The 25,992-nt window shown below is 42.6% G+C and overlaps 1 protein-coding gene and 1 pseudogene across 1 annotated transcript in view; one reads left to right on the top strand and one right to left on the bottom strand.

The window, feature by feature from the left end:
* LYRM4 (LYR motif containing 4) overlaps positions 1-25,992 on the top strand; it is a 161,044-nt gene that overhangs the window by 30,147 nt on the left and 104,905 nt on the right. The window contains exon 2 of the mRNA XM_032424633.1: positions 7,424-7,544. Coding sequence (XP_032280524.1) covers positions 7,424-7,544 — 121 coding nt within the window. The remainder of the gene's footprint in view (positions 1-7,423; positions 7,545-25,992) is intronic.
* LOC116645034 lies at positions 14,131-20,076 on the bottom strand (annotated as a pseudogene).

Raw genomic sequence — 25,992 nt, 5'->3', positions numbered from 1 at the left:
ATGAACATCTTTCAATATACATCTTCATGCATATTTCAGGTTATTTCTGTAGGATTACTAAAAGTAGAATTACTGGATAAACAATTATGAACTTTATTACACATTACTATGCTATTTTCCCCCACAGGAAGTACAGTTCATACTCCCACCAGCAGGATGTAAAAGCCCTTTGTTTTTTTTTAAAAAAATTCTGCTAATTTGATGGCAGAAAATCGTACCTTATTTAAATTTGCATTTCTCTGATTATGACTGAGGCTGAACATTCATGTATCTCTGTCCATTTATCTCTCTAAATTTAGTTCCTCTTTGTGCTCTCTTGTGAATTATTGTTTCTGGATTCTTATTCATTTATTTACTCTGGGCCTAATGTCTTTTCCACTCGATTTATATGTGCTGTTTATATGCTAAGGATATTAATCTTTTGTCATATTTGTTTCTAACTGGGTTAGGTGTTTAAGGACGAGTAGGAGTTAGCCAAGGAATCACGCTGGGGGAGGACACTCCTCATATGGAGGACCAGCAGGCTAAAGGAGAGAGGACTGAGGACACTGTAAGTCTTCCCATATGGCTGGAGTTGGTGGACCATGCTGGAAGGGGTGCTTGATGGAGTGGGAGAGATGAGCAGGAGTATGCTGTCCGTGCATTTGACCCTTCTCCTGAAGACAGTGGAAAGTCACTAGGGGATTTTAACAGAGAAGTGTGTAGTAGGTTTTATTTACAGCTGCCCCGAGACTAAGAAGCTTTGGCCTCCCAAGTAGGTTTTCTGATAGTAACTTCACCTCCTCACTCCACAGCTCTTCTTATTGATCACTGTCCACCTTTTTAAAACAATTAATCTCGATTATTTCACTCACTCTTGCTGCTTGTTTCAATAGTTCTTTCCCCCGTAATGCCATCAGCTACTTGTCTTTTCATAAGACATTGTTGGTGCTTGAACTATTTGTAGGAACACTTGAAGCAGCGTTGAGAGACCAAATGATCTTTTTAAGCTTTGTGAAGCAAGAGACAATTTTTTTTTAATGCCTTTTCAAATGATTAACAACTTGGCTTATACGAAGTATTTATTAAAATTTGGATAGAGTTTATCGACCTCTGGAGGAGGCACAGCTTAGAATTAAAAATCACAGACTGTAGTCAACTGGGTACAGGATCCAACTCTGCCACTTACTAGGCATGTAATCTTGGCCTAAATGTTCTGAATCTCTCTGAGCCGTAGTTTGTGAGGATTAAATGAGGTCATGTATATCCAGTACTTAGCACAGTGTCCTGAGCATGGTGCTTGTGCCATCAATCAAAGATATTATTTTCTTCCCCCTTTTGGGCCCTCAAGACAGCAAATGACTATGGAGAGCAGCCTTTTTCTTTGCAGTTTTGAGAACAGAAGTCTGAGGATATACTTATCTATATTCCATTCTCTATTACCTACTTCAAGGTTTTTCTTTATCCTTTCTTATTTTTTCTTTGACCTTGGGCTTCAGGGTTTTATAAGTAAATATCTTGGCATTGTACTCTGGTTGTTAAATCCAGTGAGTCTTCTCAATTTTTATATAATCACTCCTGGGACATTTTCTTCTATTATAACTTTAATTACCTACCCAGTTCAGTTTGTTCACACTTATTATTCATAGGTTATGTACTTTTGCCCTGTTCTGAAGCTTAATTTTTTTTCTTACATATTTCTCATCAACTTACATAATTTTTCTGTTTCAGATTTGACTTTCCAGTTTGTCCTCCATCCTGGTTTCTGTAATACAGCATTAATTTCTACTTCAGCCATGTACATAATCATTGTCTAGCATTGCAGTCTTTGGTGGTATCTTTTTGCTTTTCTTAAAAGTGGGCAAATGTAATATAACTCCAATACTATTTATTTTTTCAATTTTCCTTAAAAGTCACCCAAGTGAGAAATAATTTACCTATAATAAAATGCATCTATTTTAAGTGTACAATTTCTATGTTTTGTCAAATGTAGATGTGAAAACACCACCCCAGACAAGCTAAGAACTGTTCCATGGACCCCCAAAACTCTCCTTAGCCCTTCTGTGTTCACTTTAAATGACTTCTACCTCCTCTTTCATCTCTGTGTAGATTTCCTATCTAGTCCCTGAGTCCAAAACCTTGTTGCTCTCCTCTGTAGCCCTAGTATTGTACTTACATAATAGACATTCAGTACATATATCTTCAGTGAATTCTCAGTGCACATTTTGTAACCACTACCTCTCAGAGGTTATTTCAATCTTTGTGCTGCAAACTCTTTTCATTCTATTTCCTTTTCAGTTTCATATTCTTTGTTGTGTTTTCCTTATTGATTATTGGCCTTTTTCCTAAAGATCTTTTTATTATTGCCTCTTATATTTTGAGAAGTATATTCATTCCCTAAGTCTTTATTGAGTACAGTCTCTGAGCCAGGCACTTTAGATCCAGTGGTAAACAAAAAAGAGAAAAGTCCCTATTGCGTGGGGCTTATATTCTAGTGGGAACTTATATTCATAAGAAGGAAGCTTTCTGATCTGTCCCTCACCCTATTATCCACCCAGAGTACTCATGACCTTCAAATGGTCCTTGAGCTTTCTCTCTCTTGTTGTTAGTATCCGTTTTGTTGTACATCACACACGCCACAATCCCAAGGCTTTTGCATTAGTGTGAGAGATAAGAGCCTGAACCAAGATTAGGGCTGAAGGTTTGGAGAAGTGGAAGGTGATTCAGAAGAGATGTAAAAGGTTGAAACAATGAAATATTGTGCTTGATTGAATATAAGGAGTTAAGGGAAAGGAGGGAATTTAGGATGAATCCCCAAATGTCTGACTTAGATAGTTAGCTTTATGAAAATGCACCTACCTGCAAAGGGAATACTGGCCACTGGGGCCAGGGAGGAAAGAAGATGGTGACTTCAGTTTGAAAGTGTTCAGTACAAGAAGCTGTAGGAGGAATAGTGGGTGTCTTGTGTTAGCAAGTCCAAAAGGCAGTTGGGTTATATGGATTTGGGACTAGAGAATGACTTGGTAGCCAGGGGCATATATATGATGGTATAAAACCTTGGGCACAGATTCAGTTAGTGGAGGAGATTTTATTTAGAAGAAAAGAGATCCAGTAGAGAACCCTAGAGAATACAACATAGAAGAGGCAGCAGAATAAGATGAGCTCGCAGAGTAGCCTAGGAAGAAATAACTAGTAGATCTAGAGAGCAGGACAAGACACCAGCTTGCTGTGGAACTCTCCATCAGTAAAGCAAATGTAGATAACTCAGTAAAAAATGGCAAACACTGTCATCGATCTCATAAAAACTATTGACTTCAAAGGATCTTATTTTTATTAAAAATGATGATTTTTTAAGTTTAAGTTTAATTTTTTTAAGTGGCCTGTGTATGCACTGAGTGCCATTTGGATCCTAAGCCTTGATGAATCTTGAGACTTGACATCAACAAGTCAGCAGATACCAGTGTCGGGGCATACAACATGGTTTCGTTAGGTAGCTTGGCCTCAAAGATGTGTTAAGGGTGAACCAATGACCCATAAGCAGGGGTAGGATCCCAGAACACACTGGCACTCTCCTCTCAGTCCCTTGGAATCTGAGGCATGGCAAAATTAAGCAGCTTTCTCTTTGTGGCTATAAAGGAATTTGAGTTAAGGCAAGTTGATGGAGCACTTGTCCTTCCAAGCAATTGAAGGAGTTTGCCCCAGAAAGACTAAAAGAAGGGTCAAGTTGTTTTGTTATTGAGATACTTGGGGTTGGGGAAAGAAAGAAAAAGCACCAATGTTTTTACAGGATGAATAAGCAGAGAAACCAGATTGTGGGGTGGGGTGGTGATGAAGGATGACGCAAATGAAGGGTATTATATCAGCTTGTTTCCCAGTCGCACCTTTTGGACGCTACAACCAACGTGAGCCTCCAAGTGCTGTGATTATTGGGGCCTGCATTGGAAGGGGAGAAAGTAAAGCAAGACCTCGGGCACCATAGTGCTTTCAGTACTGTCTGCTGTTTATTTTGCAGCTGGGAAATTACAGTGGGTAGAAGAATCTCATAAAGGAGTTGGATCCTTGCAGTGGTGAAAGGATAGTCAGTAGAGCGTGTATACACTCGGAGATCTCATGGCAGACTAAAGGGCAAAGGCTGGGGTAGAGAGGAAAAGCCAAACGGAAATCTGCACAAGGAAGCATGAAGAAAGTCCGCAGAGCTTCAGGAGCGTAGAGGGAGAGTGACTGTATGAGCAGCATAGCCATACTGTTTCTGTGGATGTGGTCTGCTTTCCCAGAGTTGGCAGCTCTTACTGTTATGTAGCCTTTTATTTGTTAATTTTTCATGCTTTATTTCAAACAGCATCTGACTCATACTAGGATCATTCCATGTGCGGCAGCTGCACATTTTCATGGCGGCCTCTGCACATTTTTCTCTGAAATGTTCTTGCTCAGTGATAGGGTCAAGAGGCCAATAGCCAGAATGTGTTCAAGGATAAATGGTTTTCCTTGTAGTGGTGGAAAAAATGCAAAGGATAAAAACCAGGTGGGGGCAGAACTGAAACAATGGGTGGTTAGCCCTCTCCTACGAAATTTGAAGGTTCGGGCAGATTTGTGATTACCTTCACAAAGTTATGATCATTTGAAATAATCCCTACAACTGGGGCATCTGGGTGGCTCAGTCAGTTAAGCATCCAGCCCTTGATTTCAACTCAGGTCATGATCTCAGGGTGGTGAGATCGAGCCCCACGACAGGCTCTGCACTGGGCTTGGAGTCTGCTTAAGATTCTCTTTCCCTCACCCGCTGCCCCTCCCCCCCCAAAAAATTAAAAATCTATTTAATAAAAAAGAAATAATTCATACAACTGAAAAATTTTCATGCAGTAGTAATTACTTATATGGTTCTGAGCCAGTGCAGTGACTTCTCCTGAGGCAAAGGAAAACACTGTATGTTTTAGATGGTGGAGGAGGACGAGGAACAAGAAAGAGAAGAGAGAGCCATCACCACATCATTCGTGTTAGAGGTGCATTCAGGTTTGGAACGACAACTCTTGATTGCTTTAGACACATTTAATTCAAACATCTAGAACTTTGTTCCTTTAAGTGTGGACTTTGGAGATCTGGGGAGACAACAAGAATACACAGCCGGCTGTGTAAAAGGCTGTACCTTGAGCTCAGCTGATAGAAATCTTTGAGCCCCGTTATTTTCTGATTTCCTTAAACTTTAGAAGAACTTCAGACTTCATGTTCCAAGCTATACTCCCTTTTGTGCTGGCTATTCTGGGCTAGTCACTAGCTTCTAGAGAAATGAATTTAGTAATGATTACTATTGACCATTTCATTTTTCCAAAAATCCCATGCAGCATCCTGAGTGAAAAACTAAAACAACGACGACTCCCTGGGGTAAATTCCTGTTCTAAAACCAGTCCTACATGTGGAACAAAATATTAGAATTAAATTACGGTGTCCACTCTGCTCCCATCACCACCAACAAAGAAACTGTTTTGAGGAATATGTGGGTGTGAGGAAGGACAGTGGTATTGTGTTATGTTAATAACCATCATGCTGTGCAAGAAAGTACCCCAGAAATTGCTTTTAGCTTTCCTAGATAGTCTAACCTCTTGTTAGATTAGCAGCTCTACAGGAGAGTATCTGATAGAGTCTAGTAAGAATCCTTTCCAAGCCTTCATAATGAAGGAGTCCCTGTCGTTACATAGTGTCTGCTAGTTTAGGGATTCCATTTCCGGTCACGGTTGTCCCAAGATTGATCCTGAGCACCCAGGAGCGCCTCTGCAGATACTCCCGTTGGTTCACCAAGGCTTCAAATGAACGTCTGTCCAGTGGCTTATGTCCTAAAAGTGTCTGCCTTTCTCTGTCACGATTCTTAACGGCACAAGATTTCATTTTACTTTTGCTTTTAAGCACAAAGGACCCGCCATTTGGATTTTTAATTTAGAATTTTTTTTTACTTTAGGAAAGTTGATCTAAAACAAAAGTAGTCTTCTCTAAAACAAGTTTTTCCCAGTAAATGATATCCATCTCCCTGAACATACTCCCAAACTCCCAAAGAAATTATATTCCCCTTCTCTCATCTCTTTGCTTCTGTGTGCAAATGTTATTAACGGGTTCTATTGGATTCTTTAGCTGGTGTTTAAAGTTAAAAGCGGAGCCATGTGAGATCATAAAAGGACTGGAGAAAATGGTGTTTGCTGTGACTGACTTGGACTCCTCGCTCTTCATCTCTTGTGTTCAGTCTTGCGTACATGGGGAGGGCATGGGTTAAGGCCATGACTGTGTAGGGGACACATCAGGTTAAGGACTCTTGATTATCCAGACCATTTTGCCCTCTGTCCACACACCGTGGTATGACCCTGAGGATGTGGGATGAAGGTGAGACCGTGATGTCAAGAGAGGGGGGTACTAATGCATTAAGATATTAAGAAGAAGAGCTTTTGTTGATTGGGTTAGAGGATAAAGCTGAATCCTCCCAGCAGCCCTGAGAGGTAGGTGGTATTATGCCCATTTGACAGATGAGGGAACATGGGCTTATGTTAAGAATCTGCCCAAGTTCACACAAACAGTGGGAGCTTGGAGCAAAGCCGAGCTTGTCTGATTTGAAACCGTGCTCTTGAACTGCTGTCCTGTGCTGCATGTAATTTATATTGGTGGGGAGAGGGTGTTTGTATGTGCACATATGTGCATATGTATGCACTTTAAACATGGAGGAAGGCAGGGGTGCCTGGGTGGCTCAGTTGGTTAAGCATCCAACTCTTGGTTTCATCCCCAGGGCATGATCTCGTGGGTTGTGGGATTGAGCACCGTGTCCGGCTCCCCATTCAGGGGGGAGTCCGCTTGAAGATTCTCTCCTGCTGCCCCTCCCCCTACTCGTGCTCTCTCTCTGTCTTCCTCTCTCTCTCAAATAAATCTAAAAAAAAAAAAAGATGGGGGAAAGCATTTTGGTATAATCTCCACTCTCCACTGTGGTAGGATCCCAACATGGATCCTTATACGTTATATTCCCCAAGAGGAATAAACAGCTAAAAGATGGGACAAGACTGGAGAGCTGACCCGAGTCGGGCATAGATTACTGTCTGGGTGCGTGCGTATGTGGCGCATTGTGTCACCTCTCTTAATTCTTGCTTTGTCTCTGTACATTAAAGGTTCAATTATCCATGTTAATGGAGAGAACTCAGATGTGAATAACTAAAGAACCAGGAATCTAAGGAGCAATTCAGTAGCAGTTTGCCATTTATATGTGGATTGTTTGTGCTAGATTTATTTCCCTAATCTGTTTGTTTAGTCATCCCAGAATAGTAATAGATGGGCCTGTCCCAAGAGCAAAGATCTAAGTGGATTATTCACAGGGGAATATAGACAGTTAATTCGTAAGGAAAGGCTTTTGATTTCATTTAAAAGCATAGCTTCAGACTGCTGACACTTTTTCTTTTTTTCTCCTGAATTCATTTAGAACTTACACTGTCAGGAGGATAAGAGATGCCTTCAGAGAAAATAAGAATGTAAAGGATCCTGTAGAAATTCAAGCCCTAGTGAATAAAGCCAAAAGAGACCTTGGAATAATTCGTCGACAGGTAAGATGGTTCGATGATGCACTGTCTTTCATTAAGAGGTGTAAACTTTGACATATCCCCCTTAATTGGACATCACTGCTTTTGGTGTTTATGATTTATACCACAGGGTCATGAAACTGTTCCTTTTATTCATATAGACACAGAAAGATGACCTATCATATTACTGAACTCAAGGAGAACATAAAGGAAAATATCAGCTTTCCAGAATTTCAGGGAATGCATCCTTCTGGGGAGCTGTATTCTCATCGTTTACTAAAGGTTGATCTTTAAATATGAGAAACTTTTAAAAAAAATGTTGCCCCTAAGATATATTTACATATTTATGCGTTGACATATGTCAAAGAACATAAATATATTCTACTTTTCCTGGTATTTTAAAATCATAATTCAAGGTGATGTTGCCCTTTTCTTGGAGACATGATCGTTGGTGAGGAACCTGAATTTTGTTGCCACATGGAACGTGTATCTGCAGGTGCAAATGATGTAAGGCACAGCTGCTTGGCTACTGACCCCATAATGGACCCTGGAAGGTGTGTTTGTCTTTGTCTTGTAGAAGTGCCAGGGATCACCTTGATTTGTGCTTGCTGTTCTCTTTCTCCGGAACATCTGCAGCAGCATGGTCTCCTGGGTAGTGTGATATGTCCCTCTTTCTGCAAAATTAATTAGAGAATCAGAGGCCAAGTAGCCTGCTCTCGGTTGGTTTTCTCACCCTCTAAAAAACTGATCCTTTTCACTATTTTTCTTTGATTTAGCAACAGTCATACCATAAGCTCCATTTCTGCTTCCATTCGTTTCTCTTAGTTGCAGTAAATTTGTTTATAAAGTATGGAAGGGAAGTCCCTTATGATTTCCCTCAGTTCTGCCTAGTGTTTTTGGAAAGGGCTTGTTTAACATCATCAGGAGATACCAGCTCAGCTGACGGCATATCATATCATACTATATGACATATATATGCAATTATATATGTATATATGTATACATATATCCCTAACCCTTCTTCATGCTTCACTCTAAACGATTCAGAAAAAGAAGCAATATTAAATACTGTAGTTTTCAAATTCAGAAGTCTTGCAATGTAATGAAACAATCCCTTCTAGAATAACTTTTTGGATTCTGATAACCCTCCTTGAGTTCTCCAGTTACCTATCTAGCAACAGAATAACTTTGCCACATTCAGACAAGCCTAGGAAATGATCTTTAAGGAAGGCCATGAGAAGATAATAGGATAATCAGAAAAAGAAACCGATCTGCATATTTGTGTGTACTTTGATAGTGTCAGGTAAATGAGTTGTCATTTTGAAAACTCTAGGATGGTGGCATTTTCCAGGCATCAGTGGTTGAATTTTATGGGCTCCTTTAGCACTGGAACTTGGAAAAAAACAAGCATCCTGAGTCCTTATTTCGCATAAACTCAGATTCAATTCTTTGGCACTTTCTGTTGTAGACGTTGGCAAGCATCTCCCAGACTGGTTTTATCCTTTAGCATAAAGTTGCACAGAGTAGAAAACTGCTTAGAAAAGGTGCCTGTAAGTACTCTGTGCCACCATTTCTTCTGTTATGTAATTGTCTGTGTCACCTCCCGGTTTGAAATGCTAACACCGCCCTTTCAAAAACAAAAAGATTAGACTGGCTCTCTTCAGACATCCCCAGTGAATCCGCACTCAAAACAGACTCAAACCTGCAGCCTCTGGACCTGTGGGGGCCAGGACGCCCTCCCCAGGACAGCCTGGCAAGTGCACCTTCCTTGCCGGTTGGGGAACAGGTGGGCCTACTTTCAGGCCCAGGGCCCTTCGCCAGGAGAGCAGCAGATGATTATGTTGGCCCTGAAGACTCTGCTCAGAAAGGTTCTGACAAATGAAAACATTCCCATTCCATCAGAGAACTCGGCCAATTACAGGTCAACACCTGGGAAGTTCCAGCTCACTTCCCTTTCTTGTTAAGACTTCCTGAATCCAGGTGTCACACTTACTGTAGTTAGCTTATGAGATGTTAGCGACTCCTTGAGCTGCCTTGCTCTGCGCTGGTATGAGCTGACCTTGGCCTAAAGGCCTGAAGTGAAGCAGAGTCTTCTCACTGGCTGCTCTCCATAGCCTTCTAGCATGCCTCCCCGATTTCCCCTCCCTGCATGATCTGTTCTCCACATACTGCCAGAGTGATCTTTTCTTAAAAGGAAAATTAGAGCAGGTTTTACCCCTGCTCAAAACCCTCCAGAGGCTTCATAGCACCATGGCAATAAAATCTGAAATCCTTAAGAAGTCCTCAAAGGCTTTCCATTGCTTATGGCTCCCTCACACTTTCAGATGCCTTCTTGATGTCCCTGATATACCCCCAGCTTGTTCCCATCATGAGGCTTTGTACCCTCTGCCTGGAATACTCTCTCCCCAGACCTTCCCGTTGCTCAATTCCCTTTTTCCCCTCAGACTTTTATTCCAATTTCACCTTCCCGCAGAGGGCTGTCCTGACCACACTGTCTGAAATAGCCTTCCTTTTGTCACTCTATCCCATACCCTGCTTTGGTTTTCTTTACAGCATTTATCAGTCCTGAAAATAACATCACATATTGCCTTGTCTGTTTTATCCTCCTCCGTGAGGACAGGGATCTCCCCTGTCATGGTCACAGTGCCTGACTGGCCAGAGCATGGGCTCTGGGGCCAGCCTGCCTGTGTTCACATCCTGACTCAGGCTACTAACTATGTGATCTTGAGCCAGATATTTAACCTCTTGGTGCCTAATATAAAATGCAGATGAGAACAGGCCCAACCTCATGGGTTATGGTGAGCATCAAGTAAATTAATACATGTGAAGCCCTTCGGAGGATGCTGGCACATAGTAAATACTTGCTATTATTGTCATCAGGAGTATCTAGAAAAGCCCCACCTACGGTGGGCTCTTAATAATCTTCTGTGGACTAAAGGAATATATGAAGATATATTTGGTCCCTGGGATCATACATCTCAGGCAGGGGGTCTGAGCCACCAAATCATGGTATCTTGCTAGCCACCCAGAACCTCTCCTCAAAGAGAATGAGTCATGAAGGTAAAGTGGAAACCTGATGAGGCCCTAGCCTCTAATCTAATGAGACATAACCAGCATGAGCTGTAATACCCTTCCTATCAGATCCCTCTTCCTCTTGCATACTGGGACCCAAAGACCATCCACCCAGATGCACGTCGATCTCAGCATCACTTCTCCATGGATGAGAAAGCCCTGGTCATCTTTGCAGCTGCCAGATAATGCACATCTGTAAAGGCAATGCTCAAAGTAGAACCCTCCACCCGACTTCCCTCTCGACATGGTTTATCTCTTCCCTGCTTTCTAGTCTGTCTTTAGAGCGGGTCTTGCTCTCTACAGACGTGTCTTCAGTCCCTTCAGTCAGCTGTGACTCTGACAGTACAACTGTGCACGTGGTAAGATTGTGAGTTTTCAAAGAAGTCTCTGAGCAAAGATTTTCTTCTGGTTTTTTGGGGTAGAGAAACCAAGGTGCAAGCAGGATGCCTTGTCCATGGCCACATGGCCAGACCTGAGCTTAGAGGAAACTCAGAAGTTCAAGGACATGAGCTCCTGAGTCAGTAGAAATTGAAAGATAAAGATATTCTTAAGTCATTCCCCAATTTCATACCCAAGATATGTAAGGACCACATCAACCCGGCTCAGCCTCTCCTCAGAGGTCATTCTTCCTTCGTATTTTTTGCGCAGAGATTTTGTCTTCATTGTGGCAACCCTGAAGGGTTCTACCTAGCATTAGTATTTCCCATTTGTCTTTCATACCGCTCCTAAGGATTACTCTGATTTCAAGAAGTAACATGGCAGATCATTTTTCCTCCATTATGAGCAAGTCAGACTCCTTTTGCTCACTCTATAATTATGGCCCACTCAATAGAAGCCTGGCAAACACTTGTTCTTTCTTTGACATTCTTAGACCAACTCTCCCCTGAAAATTATAATCCAGTCTGTCAGTCTCTAATCTCTTTCCAGCTACAAACATCATCTCATAGCCCATAACTAGCAGAGGCATCCTTCCACCTTTCTCTAAATTCCTATTATGTCCAAGGGTGCCTGGGTGGCTCAGTCGTTAAGCGTCTGCCTTCGGCTCAGGTCATGATCCCAGGGTCCTGGGATCGAGTCCCACATCGGGTTCCCTGCTCTGCGGGAAGCCTGCTTCTCCCTCTCCCACTCCCGCTGCTTGTGTTCCTGCTCTCGCTGTGTCTCTCTCTGTCAAATAAATAAATAAAATCTTTAAAAAAAATAAATAAATTCCTATTATGTCCATATAAAATGGTTCTGTAAAGACAGATTGACCCTGGCAGCTTGTATGAGTATTTCCTTTCTGCTGAAAGCAAGTTATGGACCAGTCCCCACTAAACCTAGCTTCCCTGTCTGCTTCCCAAGTGGGATCAAAAAATTGGAGAGGCCTGCGCCGCCTGGGTAACTTAGTCGGTTAAGCATCTGCTTTCGGCTCAGGTCATGATCCCAGGGTCCTGGAATCAAGCCCTGCATCGGGCTCCCTGCTCAGAAGGGAGCCTGCTTCTCCATCTCCTTCTGCAGCTCCCCCTGCTTGTGCGTGCTCTCTCTCTCTCTCTCTCTCTCGCAAATAAATAAATAAAATCTTAAAAAAAAAGAAAAAAAGTTGGAGAGGCCTTTTGTGTATGTGCCAGAAAGGATGCACAGAAGCCGGCCTGTGTATAGGGTTGGGCAAACATCTCTCACACAATCTGGGCAGCAAAGAAGTACCTAAGTACTTCCTACCTCAGATAGTAAACAAGGTCCCTTGGGTGTTTCATATCAGAAAGAAGAACAAAAAGGTCAACCATGCTTTCATCTTGGTTCTTTCTTCCATTTTGCTGTTCTGAAGGTATTCCTTTTGATTCCTATTTATAAGGCGTGAATTAGAATAGCTCTCAGGTAATCACTCCCACTCAGTATAGTTTGTCGTGCCACTTTGGATTTTAAACAACCAGAGCCTGCCTTATTTGGTATCACTACTTCTATGCTCTATACCCTTGCTACTCGAGGAATCTCTAAAGACCTGCACCATTGCCATCACCCAAGGGGCCCTCTCTCCCTGTGTAGTTCACAGATTTTGGTTCTTCAAAGTGAAAGTATTTTCCAAGCATTTTGAAGTAGAGTGGTCACCTTTGTTACATTCCTAGCTAAATAGCCACATGTCTGTGAGAGAAGAAATAGAAGAGGCAGCTGAGGGCAGGAAACTCTGGCTACAGTGGGGAGGCATTACCAGACCCATCTTCTTGTACTTTGACAGAATTTCCCTGAATATGCCAGTTAAGATTGTGGTTTTAGGAATACTCAGCTATAGCCTAAATGTATAGCAGCTTTTTCTAGAAACCTGGTGAAAACTCACATATCTGTGCAGAGTTTGGGTTTATTTCCAGCTACATGACGCTTTCCGTGTTCATCGGAGTGCATCCGTGCTAACGTCCTGGGGTCTCAGCAGCACAACTGGGTAACAGAAGGGGTGTGTGTGTGTGTGTGTACATGCACGCACACACGCTTGTGTGCACATGTGTCACGGACCCTTTCCTTAGACAGTTAACTGAGTAAAACCATAATCTCTAGGAGAGGAACAACTATTCCCTATTGAAAGGTTCCCAACCACCAGCTTAAGTAGGCTAGCAGATTTAGCTCTAAATTTCCATCTAAATAATGTTTGGTTCCCCTACCAGGGATGGGCTGTACATGTACTGAAGTTAAGGAAGGCATCCCACAAAAGGAGGTTCATGTGTAACTTCAGTATTTGGGTGAGGATACTTGATGCTGTAGTATGTGATTGTACATGCTGGGTAACAACAAGGTTTTGGGGTCATACTGGTCTTGCCAGCAGCTTTTCAGTGATGACGATTTTATACCACATAGGTCGTTCATAAGCCAGTGTGGGTGTTTTTGTGGTTTTTTGGTTTTTTCTTTTTCTTTTTCTTTTTTTTTTTTGGCCAGGGGTGGTGGAGGGAGTTAGGAGTTTTCTTTATTTTGCTTTGTTTTGTTTTGGACCAACAACTTCTTTGCATATATTTTTTTCCTTCACATCAGGTTAAACAAAAGCTGCTGTCATTTTAGAATCATTGATTACGTCTTTTTTTAATTAGAAAAAAAGTCTTTACCTGAATATTTATGTAACTTCATTGCTGTTTATTACAACAAAAAAGTTTTAAACTAATTTGTAGATTCCATCCAGTAACATATGAGATTGAAATCCATCTCTCAAGAAGATACAGTTATGGCTGAATGTATTTGGTGTTCAGAGTACAGCACGAATAAGAAAAATCCTTGCATGTCATGTGGTTCTTGGTGCAGTCATCTGCGTTCATCTCTCAGAAAGCAAAAGAATCCATTTGATGTTTCAATAAATATCAAAGTAGGGGCGCTTGGGTGGCTCAGTCGGTTAAGCTTCTGCCTTCGGCTCAGGTCATGATCCTGGGGTCCTGGGATCAAGCCCTGCATCAGGCTTCCTGCTCGGGGGGAAGCCTGCTTCTCCCTCTCCCACTCCCCCTGCTTGTGTTCCCTCTCTCGATGTGTCTCTCTCTGTCAAATAAATAAATAAAATCTTAAAAAAAAATAGATAAATATTAAAGTAGTTGTTTTCAAAAAAACAGCTTCCACAGAGAGAGACCCAAGAACAAGCAGTTTCAGTGAATGATTCCTAGAATCAGGTGAGTCCTCCTTTAATCCAATGAGGAGGTGATGTCAGGAATGAAGCTTCCACTGCTGGTGATGACCCCGGTGTCATCTGGTGTCATCTGCTGCTGGATGAACTAACATGAGGACTGCTTTCCTGGGGGCTGGTCATGGTGACAGACATACTCGTGCTGTTAAGGGTGAGGTGAGACTATCCAAAACCATAAGAGGACGGTACTAGGGATCAAGTGGAATAAGAGGAGGAAAATCCGAAACTGGCAGAGCTGATGACGAGCTTTATGTTGGCCTGTGGTGGAATGGTACTGAACAGTCTGTTAGTGAAGGTGAACAACAGCGGGATCAACCAGAGTCACACTGGGCACCCATACAAAAGATGGCTAATACTCCTTTGGTTAGGCTGCTTTGCGTTTCGGACCACAAATACATTTCCTGTTGGCAAGAGGGTCTTCCTCTTCCTGGGAAGAGATTTCTAGTGTTAGGTCAGTAACATCCACTTTTTTCTTGCCTCATTGGCTACAGTCACTGAAGAAGGCTTATGAAGACACTTGAAATGTTCATTTTTGTATGTGATTGCTGGATACTTTGACAGCTTCTTTCTTCTTGGTGTCTCATTGGACACCAAGAACCATCTTCTTGAAATGTGATCTCATACACATCAGAACAGTCATTGAGAATTTCTGTACAAAGCCCATGTAAAATTAGACTTTTCATGGGCAGCTTTTTTTGTCACAGGACAAATCCAAGCGGGCTTCTCATTCATTTGCAGATAAAGGGCAGCATCAAAACACTATAGATGTGTATAAGTCACTGCATGGTATGGGATTGCGGGCCTCATTTTCCTTAAAGGGCACATCAAGGATACCTGAAGGAATTTCACTATCAGGAGCTGCAGTAAGTTTTTCTTTAATTAGTTTTCTGGAATGATCAAGGTTTCTAATACCTTTCATTTTTAGTCTCTGTAATGACATGGCTGATGTGAGCTTTCATACAAGATATACAGACATGGAGTAATTCTTTCCAATTTCTGATGCCCAGGAAATGGAAATCTGATTTGGCACAGCTGAAGATAACCCAACCAAAGATGTATTTATATTCAATCCCATTTTTAGGTGGTAATGCATAGCCAGGCAAAGAAAACGGCTTCACATTCACTTTACATTTACTTCCCATTTACTTTTATACATAGACTGTTGGGATAGTTTTGTTCTTGAGAGCAACTTGTCTCCGCCAGGCAAAGTCCCAGCTGAACTTGGACCATATAATCTCTCCTACCACCTGGCAAAAAAAAATCCCTAGATATGCATCTCTCTCTAACTTGTTAGGGTGTCAGAACAAAAATAAAAACTTCTCTTGAAATTGTTGACTACTGCTTTCAGCTAAACTCGTGGGCTTGATGAGAACATCAGGGACATCATAAAAGGGCAAGTTTTTAAACTGCCCATCAGGATGGACAAGGGGAATTGGGGGAGATGGTTGCTGCATCTCAGACATGGGCTGAGTATCCTGAAGCAGCAAGAACCAACAGGAGGGGAATCATGAGTGAGATATCCCTGAGGTGGAAGGCAACCAGTGGATTCCAGCCGTGGCCAAGTCAGGTTCTTCAGGTGATGAACTACCATCCAAACTGAAACCGATGAGCGGCGCCTGGGTGGCTCAGTCGGTTGAGCTTCCCGGCTCTTGGTTTCAACTGGGATCATGATCTCAGGGTTGTGGGATCAGAACCCCACTAGGGCTCTGCTTCTCCTCTCCCTCTCCTTCTCCCCCCTCCATGCACGTGTACGCTCTCTCTCTCTCTCTCAAATAAATAAATCTTAAACAAACAAACCAATGATTTGATTATGGATAAACCAGAAAGCCCTTCAAGAGTCCATGGGTATCCAGTGATAACACCAAATGCAGGTGAGGATGCAGAGAAACTAGATGACTGCATACGTTGCTGGTAGGGAAGGAAAATGGTACACCACTCCTGACCTCCTGGAGATCTGCGGGCTCTGCCGCCACAGCACCCCTCCCACCGCCAGCCACTGGGCACGGCGGGCCGCACGGCTGCAGCAGCCCTGCCCGCCACGTGACCGGCACAGGAGCCCCCGCCCACCAAGCTAGGCTATTTTCTAATGAAACAGTTCAAATAATGGATGTATCAGACTCAGGGTTATGAAACTGCAGTTGTGAGCAATTAAGAGCAGGTTCCATGCAGCCGTTAAAAAATAGTAGGAAAGGGGTTGATGTTACAGATAGCCCGCATTTTTGTTAACCTGACTATGCGTATGTGTGAGCATTTTCAGCATTTCTTGGCTCGTACTTAATTATTTGTAGGTCACTAAAAGCAAAGTAATTTGCCCACTTTATTGGCATTTTGGATGGTGATAGATGAGAGTCTCTGAAACCATTTTTTTTTTTTTAACTTTTGTTTGCTATTTTATGGTTTAGTCTTTAAGTGACTGTTCAAGAGAAATGTCCACCAATAACTTTTTTAGTGTGTCGGTTGTGAAATGAGAAGCTCGTGAATGATGTCTGTCTTTTCTCACTGTCAGCCACTGCAGCATCCGTTCCAATGCCCTAAATCGTGGGTAAAACTTTAATTAAAAGTGATATCTTGCCCACAGTTCTCATCCTTTAATTTAAAGCAGCCTGTGAAAAGGTTAGGATGGTTTTAGATCCTTTGGAGGAAAATTAATAGCACACTCTCTCTCTTTGTGTATACTTCTGGCCTAAGTACCATTTTGATAGTTTGGGGGAATCTCTAAAATTTACACGGCAGTTGTTTTGATGGAGTAAAGAAAAGTCAACTCCTACATTAGGGGCATTGAAAATATTTGAAAAGAATTATGCACCATTCATAATAGCCAAGAGGTGGAAGCAAAGCAAATTCCTACCCGTGGATCAACGGATAAACAAAATGCGGTATATACGTACAATGGAATATTAGCTTTAAAAAGGAAGCAACTTGTGGCACATGCTACAGCATGGATGAACTTCCAGGACATTACACAAATGAAATAAGCCGGTCACAAAAGGACAGATTGTAGGTGGTGGTTGCCAGGAGCTGAAGAAAGCTGGGTGTCTGGAGTTATTGCTAAATGGGTACAGAGTTGCAGTTTTGCAGGTTGAAAGAATTCTGAAGATTGGTTTCACAACAGTGTGAATGTACTTAGCACTACTGAACTGTACACTTAAAAATAATTAAGATGGTTAATTTTAAGGTGCTTTTTTCCACAATAAAAAATATCTGCCCCTGCCCCCCAAAAAAGGAATTATAGCTGGTCATCAGTTTTTTCCTTAATTGGGAAAAATAAAATTAAATGCTTTAGACATTGGTATTTAAGAGTGGGAGGCTTAAGTTGTTTGAAGCTTGAAAAAGTGGATTTATATCTGTGAACCTTCAGTTTCTTATGTGTAAAATCAAAGGATTATACCATGATTTCTAAGGCTACTTCCAGTTCTAAAATCCCATGGTTTAACATTTCACATGAATATCTGTCCCCTTCTTTATTTGCAGAAACCTATCTGATACGTTTTTTTTAGTAAACTACTCTATGCTGAGCTTTCCTTGGCCAATTTTACTAAGATCTTAACTCAACGGAGTTTAGGCTATAGATAAGCAAAGTTGTAAGCCAGCTATGTATTTATACCATCATAAATTTCAGAAACTTCTCTTGGTCTAACCTTTCTGCTACAAGAAAAGTCAGAAAATTGAATTATTTTATTAATGTTGCTAGCACCTCTGCTGTTAGCCTTCCTTTCTGATAGAAGATATGTCACCAGTACCATAGCATATCTCTGAGCAAAACATTTTCTTTCAAAGAAAATTAAATAGCAATTCAAGAGCAATAATATGTTAACTTGATAGGCAAGAAAAAGATTAAAATGCTTTCCTCAAGCCCCACCTTAATGTTAATACTAGTTTCTTCTTGATTTGACTTCTCCCTGCTCCCTGGCTGGCTTCTAAGCTGCATGAAACACGATCTGTTAGGTCAAATGACACTATAAATTTTGTAATTCCATATCCACAGTTTCTTTTCCTAGATATTTATCAAGCACCTACTCTATACCACCTAATTATGAATTGACTTTATAAGTTCTTTGGAGACAGAGTTGGGATTGGAATTTTCAAGTCCGTCAGAACCTTGTAGATGGTCTTTCTCATTTTGACTCTCGGGAGACAAACCTTTCCTCTTCATTCTAGATCACACCTATTTGTTCACTTAATAGAACAGAAATATATGGACTCTAATAGGGTACCCCAGCAATACTTTCCCCTGTGCCTATATAGATCAACTAAGATTGGATCGAAAGATCAATCTACATATTTAAAAACTAATAAAGCAGTCAGAAGCAAAGGAGATTTAAACACTCTGTCTTGGACTTCAATAAAAATCCTCAGGAAATCAACATGAATTTATATACAGTGACTGGAATTGCCCCCTGAGTGAACCGTGTATCTTTTGGATATCTGAATTCTTTCAGTATAAATGAAAGATTCCCCAAACCCCTGTCAAATGAGAAGGTTTGATTACTTTTATAGCTTGGCCTATGTATGACATTCATTTTTTTTTCAGTCTGTTCAATATATAGTTTCTCTGCAGCTATAAAAAGACTTCTTCATACAAGAATTTAATTTCCTCCCTCCCTGCATTTTCTAGAAATTCCAGTAAATCCTCGAGTCTGGGGCAATACTATCCCCACCGTTGGCATTCCTATAGAAAAAAATACCTCTCAGTTAGAGATTGTGCATTGAATTTGCTTGACTCCTCCGAGGCTGACATGTACAAAACAAGATTCCATTTTCTTTCTAGAAGAAGCCTATCCCATCTCTGCATTTTTCATATACAATAATAGCTCTTTTTCATATTTGCATGTTCAGAAGAGCTCATGAGGAAGGCAACAGTAATGCTATTTATAGAAAGCTTTGCATGGGGTTTCATTTGGGAATTTTTATTATCCTTCTCCCATCTAGCCTACTAGAGCTTTTCACTCTTGAATTCCTTGAAGACCCATTTTTGTTGCTGAAGCATCTGAAGTGGAAGTAGATACCATCAACTCTGGAGCAGAACGTACACTGATCCATAGCAAGAGAGGAAGTTGTAATGCCAGCTCTGTTAGGACCATACTGTGTGATCTTGAGGTCATTTATTTGCCTAATTTACCACATGTGTAAAGAGATGATTTTATTGATGAATATTGATGATGGTGATGCTGCTGGTGGTGGTGGTGGTGATGATGATGTATGCTTGCTCTCAGTGTTGGCTCATCGTGTCCTCTTTACACGCTGACGCTACAAAGCACTTTGAACATGTTGTCTCAGTTGCTAACAGCAGCCTTGTGAGAAAGATACTGTTTTCCTCATGTGTTAGGTGAGGAAGTGCAGACTTTGCGTGTTTGAATAACTCCCCAAGGACACACAATTAGGAGAATGGTGGGCCCACATCTATTCTCACTTTTTAGCCAGTTCTTAGAAGAGATATCAAACTGTGGGTGGTCTCATCTTAACAGGGGTAAATAAGACATTGGAGATGGGAGAAGGCAAGAAGTAGGTTTCCTTTTCTAATTGCTCATTTAGAATTCGTATTAAAAGGTAACAGCTTACCTTCTGTGGACTCATGAATAGTTTATCCCGAGGCACTGATGTCCTTTAGCATCTCTCAAAAAAACTCTCTCTCTGCCTTCAAAAGAAAAAAAAAACAGAGACCACAGTCTGAAAATGTTAAAGTTCAGCCACCTTATTTAAGAAGTGTTTGCTCAGAATTTCCCCCTAGATCTGAAGGTTGCAGCTGCAATTGTGCTTTTCCTGACAAGCTATCACTGAAGTGCCCTTCACTGGAAACCTTTTGATGCCTTGCTGCTTGGCTTGTCCTTTCAAGTAATCAAAGTTAATTTCAGTCATGCTTATGCAGAGGGTCTTCTTCTAAGATGACAAAGGAACAGTGTCACACCTTCTAGGCAGAGCAGTGGAAGGGGCTCGCCCCGTTTATGTTTATTTGTGTTTCTATACCACATCCCCTGAAGTGGCAGGGAGCCAGTGATCCCGCATGCCCAGGGCGTGTGTGAGAAAATACACTTGTTTCCTGAGCACTTGCTATCTGCATTTGGATATTTTCAAACTTGATGTGTTTCATCTGTGTGTGTGTGTATGTGTGTGTGTGTGTATATATGAAGGATAGATTCATTGGTGCTGTTGGAAAGATACCTCCTAATTATACATCTGTGAGTCCAAAAAACTGTTTTATGCAGAGACATAATAGGAGTGGTAGCCAAGAGACAAGAAAAGGTTTGGAGCCAGATACACCGCAACTGAAATCCTGACACTTTTTCAGTAGCTCTCTGGCCTTGGTCGTGTTATTTAATTTCTCTTAAAATAGTATCATCATTCAATTTTTCTACTCAAGGCAAAGGAATACCATTCTGAAGTTAATGTTAGTTTTGTACTTGCTCTGTTTTTGAGATACCAAAGCCAAACGTTGTATCAGAAATTTTCTCTCTTCCCCAATCTAGTAATTAAAGCTGTCATGTCATGAAATGGTCCATTATAAATAATTAAAGGGCTCTAAAAATTCTCTAAGATGTGGCACTGTAGTAATCTTAGTTTTATTCAGTTAATGCTAGTATACAATTAAGTCAGTATTTTGAATATTTTCCTTTTTCTCAAACATTTCCACTTCATATGGCCTAAATTCGTCTCTTCTCCCCCACCCATCTCGACTCCAGAATATAGTGAAAATAGCCCCAACCCAGAGGCCACGTGGATTTCTCCCTCAGTCTGTCAGAAGTTAGCAGAAGCATCACCACTAAGTCCATGACCCTTTAGGCCTCATCTGTAAACAGTAAGGACTCGGGTACACTGGTTTCTTGGATCTCCGGGGGCACAAGGGAATTTGTGTCAGAATCTGCCTTGTTGAGATCCAGCTTAGGGTTTCTTTCAACAGGTTATTCCATCTCACTAGTAAGTGAGTGCATTCCAGAACTGCCTACACAGAGATGGACAAGCCTTTGGAGCCCAATAAAAACCCAGGCGCTCAGTCATTAAGCGTCTGCCTTCGGCTTAGGTCATGATCCCAGGGTCCTGGGATCAAGCCCCGCGTCGGGCTCCCTGCTTAGCAGGGAAGCCTGCTTCTCTCTCTCCCGCTCCCCTTGCTTGTGTTCCCTCTCTCACTGTCTCTCTCTGTCAAATAAATAAATAAAATCTTAAAAAACAAATGCAGGCGCTGAATGCTGGGGGGCCCGGGAGCCGGCAGCCCTGGAGTCTGCTCCCAGCCCCTGCCCGTGGGCAGGCAGTCCTCTTCTGCCAGCTTCCTCCTGGGGCTCGGGAGGGTTCTGCTCCATGACGCTCCGAAGTCTCCCTCACACCGGACATTTTCTGATTTGGAAAATAATTGTGGTCACGATTGTTAGGTCCTAGAAACACACCTGGCAATTTGGTTTTTGACCAAGGGCAAGTGATGGCACCGACCTCCTCTGTTTACTGAATTGACTTAAAAAAGCAAACTGAGCTGCCCTGAGCTCACAGACGGCATGTTTTGTTGAGCGTGGAGGAGGAACCGGGTTATGTAATGCCGAGTTATGTAATATTTGTTCTTAGGTGCCAGCCTCAGCAGTGGGGCCGATTCGAGAAAACCCTTTGGCTATACTTTGTAAAGGCTTTTAGTAGCCAGCCATGGTGGGACCGCTCCCCGAATCCTGGTGAGGTCAGGGGGCCTGTGCACTATGCACAGAAGCTGCCCTTTCGGACAGCTGACAGACTGTAAATACCTCACTTGACTGAAGAGGTTTTCTTCACTGGGCCTTGACAGGCCTCTCAGAAGGAGTGGGATGGGGAAGGAGAGACCGGGAAAAAGAGCAAAACCTAATGTGCCTCCCACGGACAGCCCTGCTTTATGTCCTGCCCGCACAGCACTGCCCTTGCGTCCCGACCGGAAGCAGCTGAGTCCCTCCTCAGCTGGACCCGCGCAGCGCCCAGCGGACACCTTTCTGCGTTCACCGGCTCCCCGCGGGAAGGCCTCAAAGGCCCTTCCTCCTCCTTTCTTGCCTGCCAAAATCGTGTCCGCCGGGCCACCAAAGCACTGCAGTGTGACTCTGCGGCATTAATTACATGGCACTGCAGTGCTGTGTTCATAAGGCATGTGTGCCCTTAGCTCCTGACCTTCCAGAGAGGCAGGGCTGTTTCCTTGTTCACCGTGGTACCCCCGGTGCCTTGTAGATACAGTGAGCCCTCCATTAATCCTTCAGAGTCATGATAGCTTGGTCGGAAGACACAGAAGGAAGAGTTTTAAACTGAAACTCAGAAGGACTGGTTCTAGCCCACGCTGTGCCCCTGACCCAGGGCAAGAGCAGCAGACTTGGCCTTTCTGACCAGAGGTCTTCGTAGCATCTTCGTGAACGCAAAAGGACATAAAGTGCGCTGACACCCTCTACCATCAGCAGAGCCGCTCACCAGTGAGTAGAGTTAACAACCTTCAGGCCCCAGCACTGGGCCCTCAAACTAAATATCCTGCTTTGCCTGAGGATGTGGCTACCGCCCGGGTACCAAAAAGGAAGCCAGGAACTCCTCCTGGAAATTAGTGTATTGGCCAGAATAAACCGAAAACAAAAGTCGATCTGGTGAGGTGAATTCCAAGAGTAGGAAAGAAGGCTCGGTTCCGATTTTCTCACCCCACTAGGAGGCACAAAGGGCATGGGATCCAGGAGTCGGGAGAGGTTTCAAATCCTGGTCGTCACGCCCTAGCTTTCTGAACTTAGGAAAATGACTTCCTGTGGAACTCCTTCTCCTGTTCCCACCTTGTTGGGAGGTGAGAAGACAGAGAAATGTGTCTGTAAAGCATGCACCCCAACGCCTGGCCGGTGGTGAACGTTCAGTAAATGAAAGATGGTTGCAGCCGTGTCCGTGCATCAGCTTGTTTTTCTCCATACTTTTAAAATCTCAAGCGCTGAAATGACGGAGCTGTGTCACAGTTTGGTTTCAGATCTCTGAACGTGCAGAAAGGGAGCCGCCGCCAGTCCCCCTCTCAGGCGGCTCTGTTCTCCAGTCTCCTCCATGGCGACTCCAGAGGCTTTGCTAATCTGCCGGCTCTTGGCATATGGTACTTGTTGTAATATAGGTCTGACTTTCCAAAATACTTTTCAGTGGTTTCAGTGAAGCTGCAAAGACTAGATTCCAAGTGACAGTTTCTGTATGAAATATTTATCACATGCTGATAAAAGCATATCCACCGACTGGAGCCAGGAGGGCAAAAGAGAAGTGCAGTCCACTATTCTTACTTTCTTCTTTTCGATGTTCCTGTCACATTGTGGACTGCCAGGCAATGAAATGAAGGAAAGACTACAGGAAAATAAAAAGAGCAGGTAGAGCCAGTTGGTGTTTGGAAGTGAAAACTGGGGGTGCCTTAATTTGAATAAATAAAGGTGTCCTCAAATTCAGAAGACGGGAAGGCAGAACCAGGAGCCCTTAATGGGCCTAGCAGGAGAGCACACTATACAGGTAGAAAGATTTGGTTCCACCGTTGTCTTTTCATCCACGCTCCTACACAGAGAACAGTGCCTGATCAATAAGGTATGTCTTTGCAGAGCTTGGGGGAAATTTTCCTTAGATTTCTGTAATGTTCATCTCAGACAATCCGTATTTATTCCTAAGCATTTTGGAGTGTCCGCAGGAATGAGCTACCAAAGTAGGGGCAGAGAGGGCTAAGAATGGTCAGTATTTGAGGAACTTGTTTTGTGATGACCGGTGAATGCCAGATTTCACATTGGAACACATGCCTTCATAGCAGTGGACAAGTCATGAGAGTTGTATATGTGGCTTCTTCATTTAATAGGGGTTTTGATCCTTGTCTCCTTGAGGGCAAGCACTGTGTCTGTCCCCACACTTAACCACAGTATCTTACACACTGATAATGCTTAGAAAATATTGCTGAATGAATTATATGCTTTGGGGCACCTGGGTGGCTCAGTCAGTTAAGCATCTGACTCTTGATTTCATCTCAAGTCATGATCTCAGGATCCTGGGATCGAGCCCCACGTCAGGCTCCACGCCGGGCATGGAGCCTTATTAAAATTCTCTCTCTCCCTCTTCCTTTGCCCCTCCCATGCTTACTCACTCTCTCTCAAATAAATAAATAAATAAAATATGCTTTAATTACAAAGGACTAAATTATATATGCTTGAATATCTTAGTAGTGGCTCAGTGTCATCCATTCTATTTATGGAATAACCTTTATCAACAAAGTAAAAAGCCATACCTGAGCTAGCAAAGTTTTGATCCATAAAACATAACCTTTTAGAACCATAACCAATTATAAAACTCTCTCTTTGAGACAGATAGCGGTCCTGCCATACATACAAACTTAGGACAATCTATTCGTATTTTGAGGGGAGGAATGGGAGAAATAAAGAGAGTGGGGGTTACCATAGCTGCTTTGGAGAGGCCTATTAGAGCAAGTCATTCTTATCCAAATATCTGAATGAAAAAGACTGGTGAGTTGGTCTGCATGCTTCTTCCATTGCCTGCATCTTCCTTTGGTAGCCTTTTGGGATGGCATTAGGTTCGTGTACCTTCTGTGTATATGTGAGAAGATTGGAAGCTGGGAAATGAGCCTGTCCATGATAGGTGGGGGATCAAAGGCAAGGCCAGGGAGCCAGGCTGCCCTTTGCCCCTCTGGTCAGTTCTCCAGAGCTTTCTGGAATACAGGTGTTATAAACACAGAGGTCCTCAATACATTATGACTTACTCACCTTTACCCTTTGGGAGAACTCTTTTCATGTGAATTCAGACATGCCCAGAAATGTAGGAAAGTCGAAAGCAGTCATGTTCTTGCCAGGATTTATTGTTTAAACAAATCCATTATGAAAATTCAGCTTACCAGGCCGCCTGGGTGGCTCAGTAGGTGGGTGAAGCGTCCGATTCTTGGTTTCAGCTCAGGTCAGGATCTCAGGGTCCTGGGATTGAGCCCTGTGTCCAGCTCTGTGCTCAGCAGGGAGTCTGCTTGAGGATTCTCTCCCTCTGCCCCTCCTTCTGCCCCTCCACCTGCTCACGCGCTCTCACTCACTCTCTCTAAGTAAGTGAATAAATAAATAAATCTTAAAAAAAGAAAGAAAATTTAGATTACCAAGGAAATGTAACTGGAGGTTGAACACTTATATAAATTAATTCTGGTTATGGTTATTCAATGACTATGGAGACTACAGGGGTTAAAACATTTTTATCTCTTCTTCTATGCTACATGCTGCAGGCATGGATCATTTCATTTACAGCTACTCTGCAGCATGTCCTCATTTTATAGGTGAGGAAACCAAGGCACAGAGAGAGGGATTAAGGAGAGGGAGACTCCTTAACCATAATGGTTGAAGGCAGGATTTTTGAGCTGAGGTCTCTTACCACCATCCCTTGTTGCCTGACAGTAGGATCTTTCATTGCATTTTAGTAAAATGAATTTTACAAAAATCTGATTTAGATAAACTTCTGTAGCTTGAAAACCCCCCTTTTTTTAATGATGTAACTTTTTTTTTTAAGATTTTATTTATTTATTTGACAGAGAGCACAAACAGGCGGAGCGGCAGGCAGAGGGAGAGGGAGAAGCAGGTTCCCGCTGAGCAGAGAGTCCGATGTGGGGCTCCATCCCAGGACCCCAGGGTCATGATCTGAGCCAAAGGCAGATGCTTAACCGACTGAGCCACCCCACCGAGGTGCCCCTGAAAATCCCTTTCAACTAAAAGCCAGTGGGTGCTCAAAATCAAGGAGTGGGTCTCTGGGGAAGGGACCCATAGCACTGTGACTCTTGGATCTCCATGCCCTTGTCCTCGGGTGCACGCT

Source organism: Phoca vitulina, unplaced genomic scaffold (genome assembly GCF_004348235.1).
Source record: "Phoca vitulina isolate PV1807 unplaced genomic scaffold, GSC_HSeal_1.0 scaffold31, whole genome shotgun sequence".
NCBI classification, from domain to species: domain Eukaryota; kingdom Metazoa; phylum Chordata; class Mammalia; order Carnivora; family Phocidae; genus Phoca; species Phoca vitulina.
Note: the sequence above shows the minus strand (reverse complement) of the source record. Positions and strands in the feature narration are given on the sequence as shown.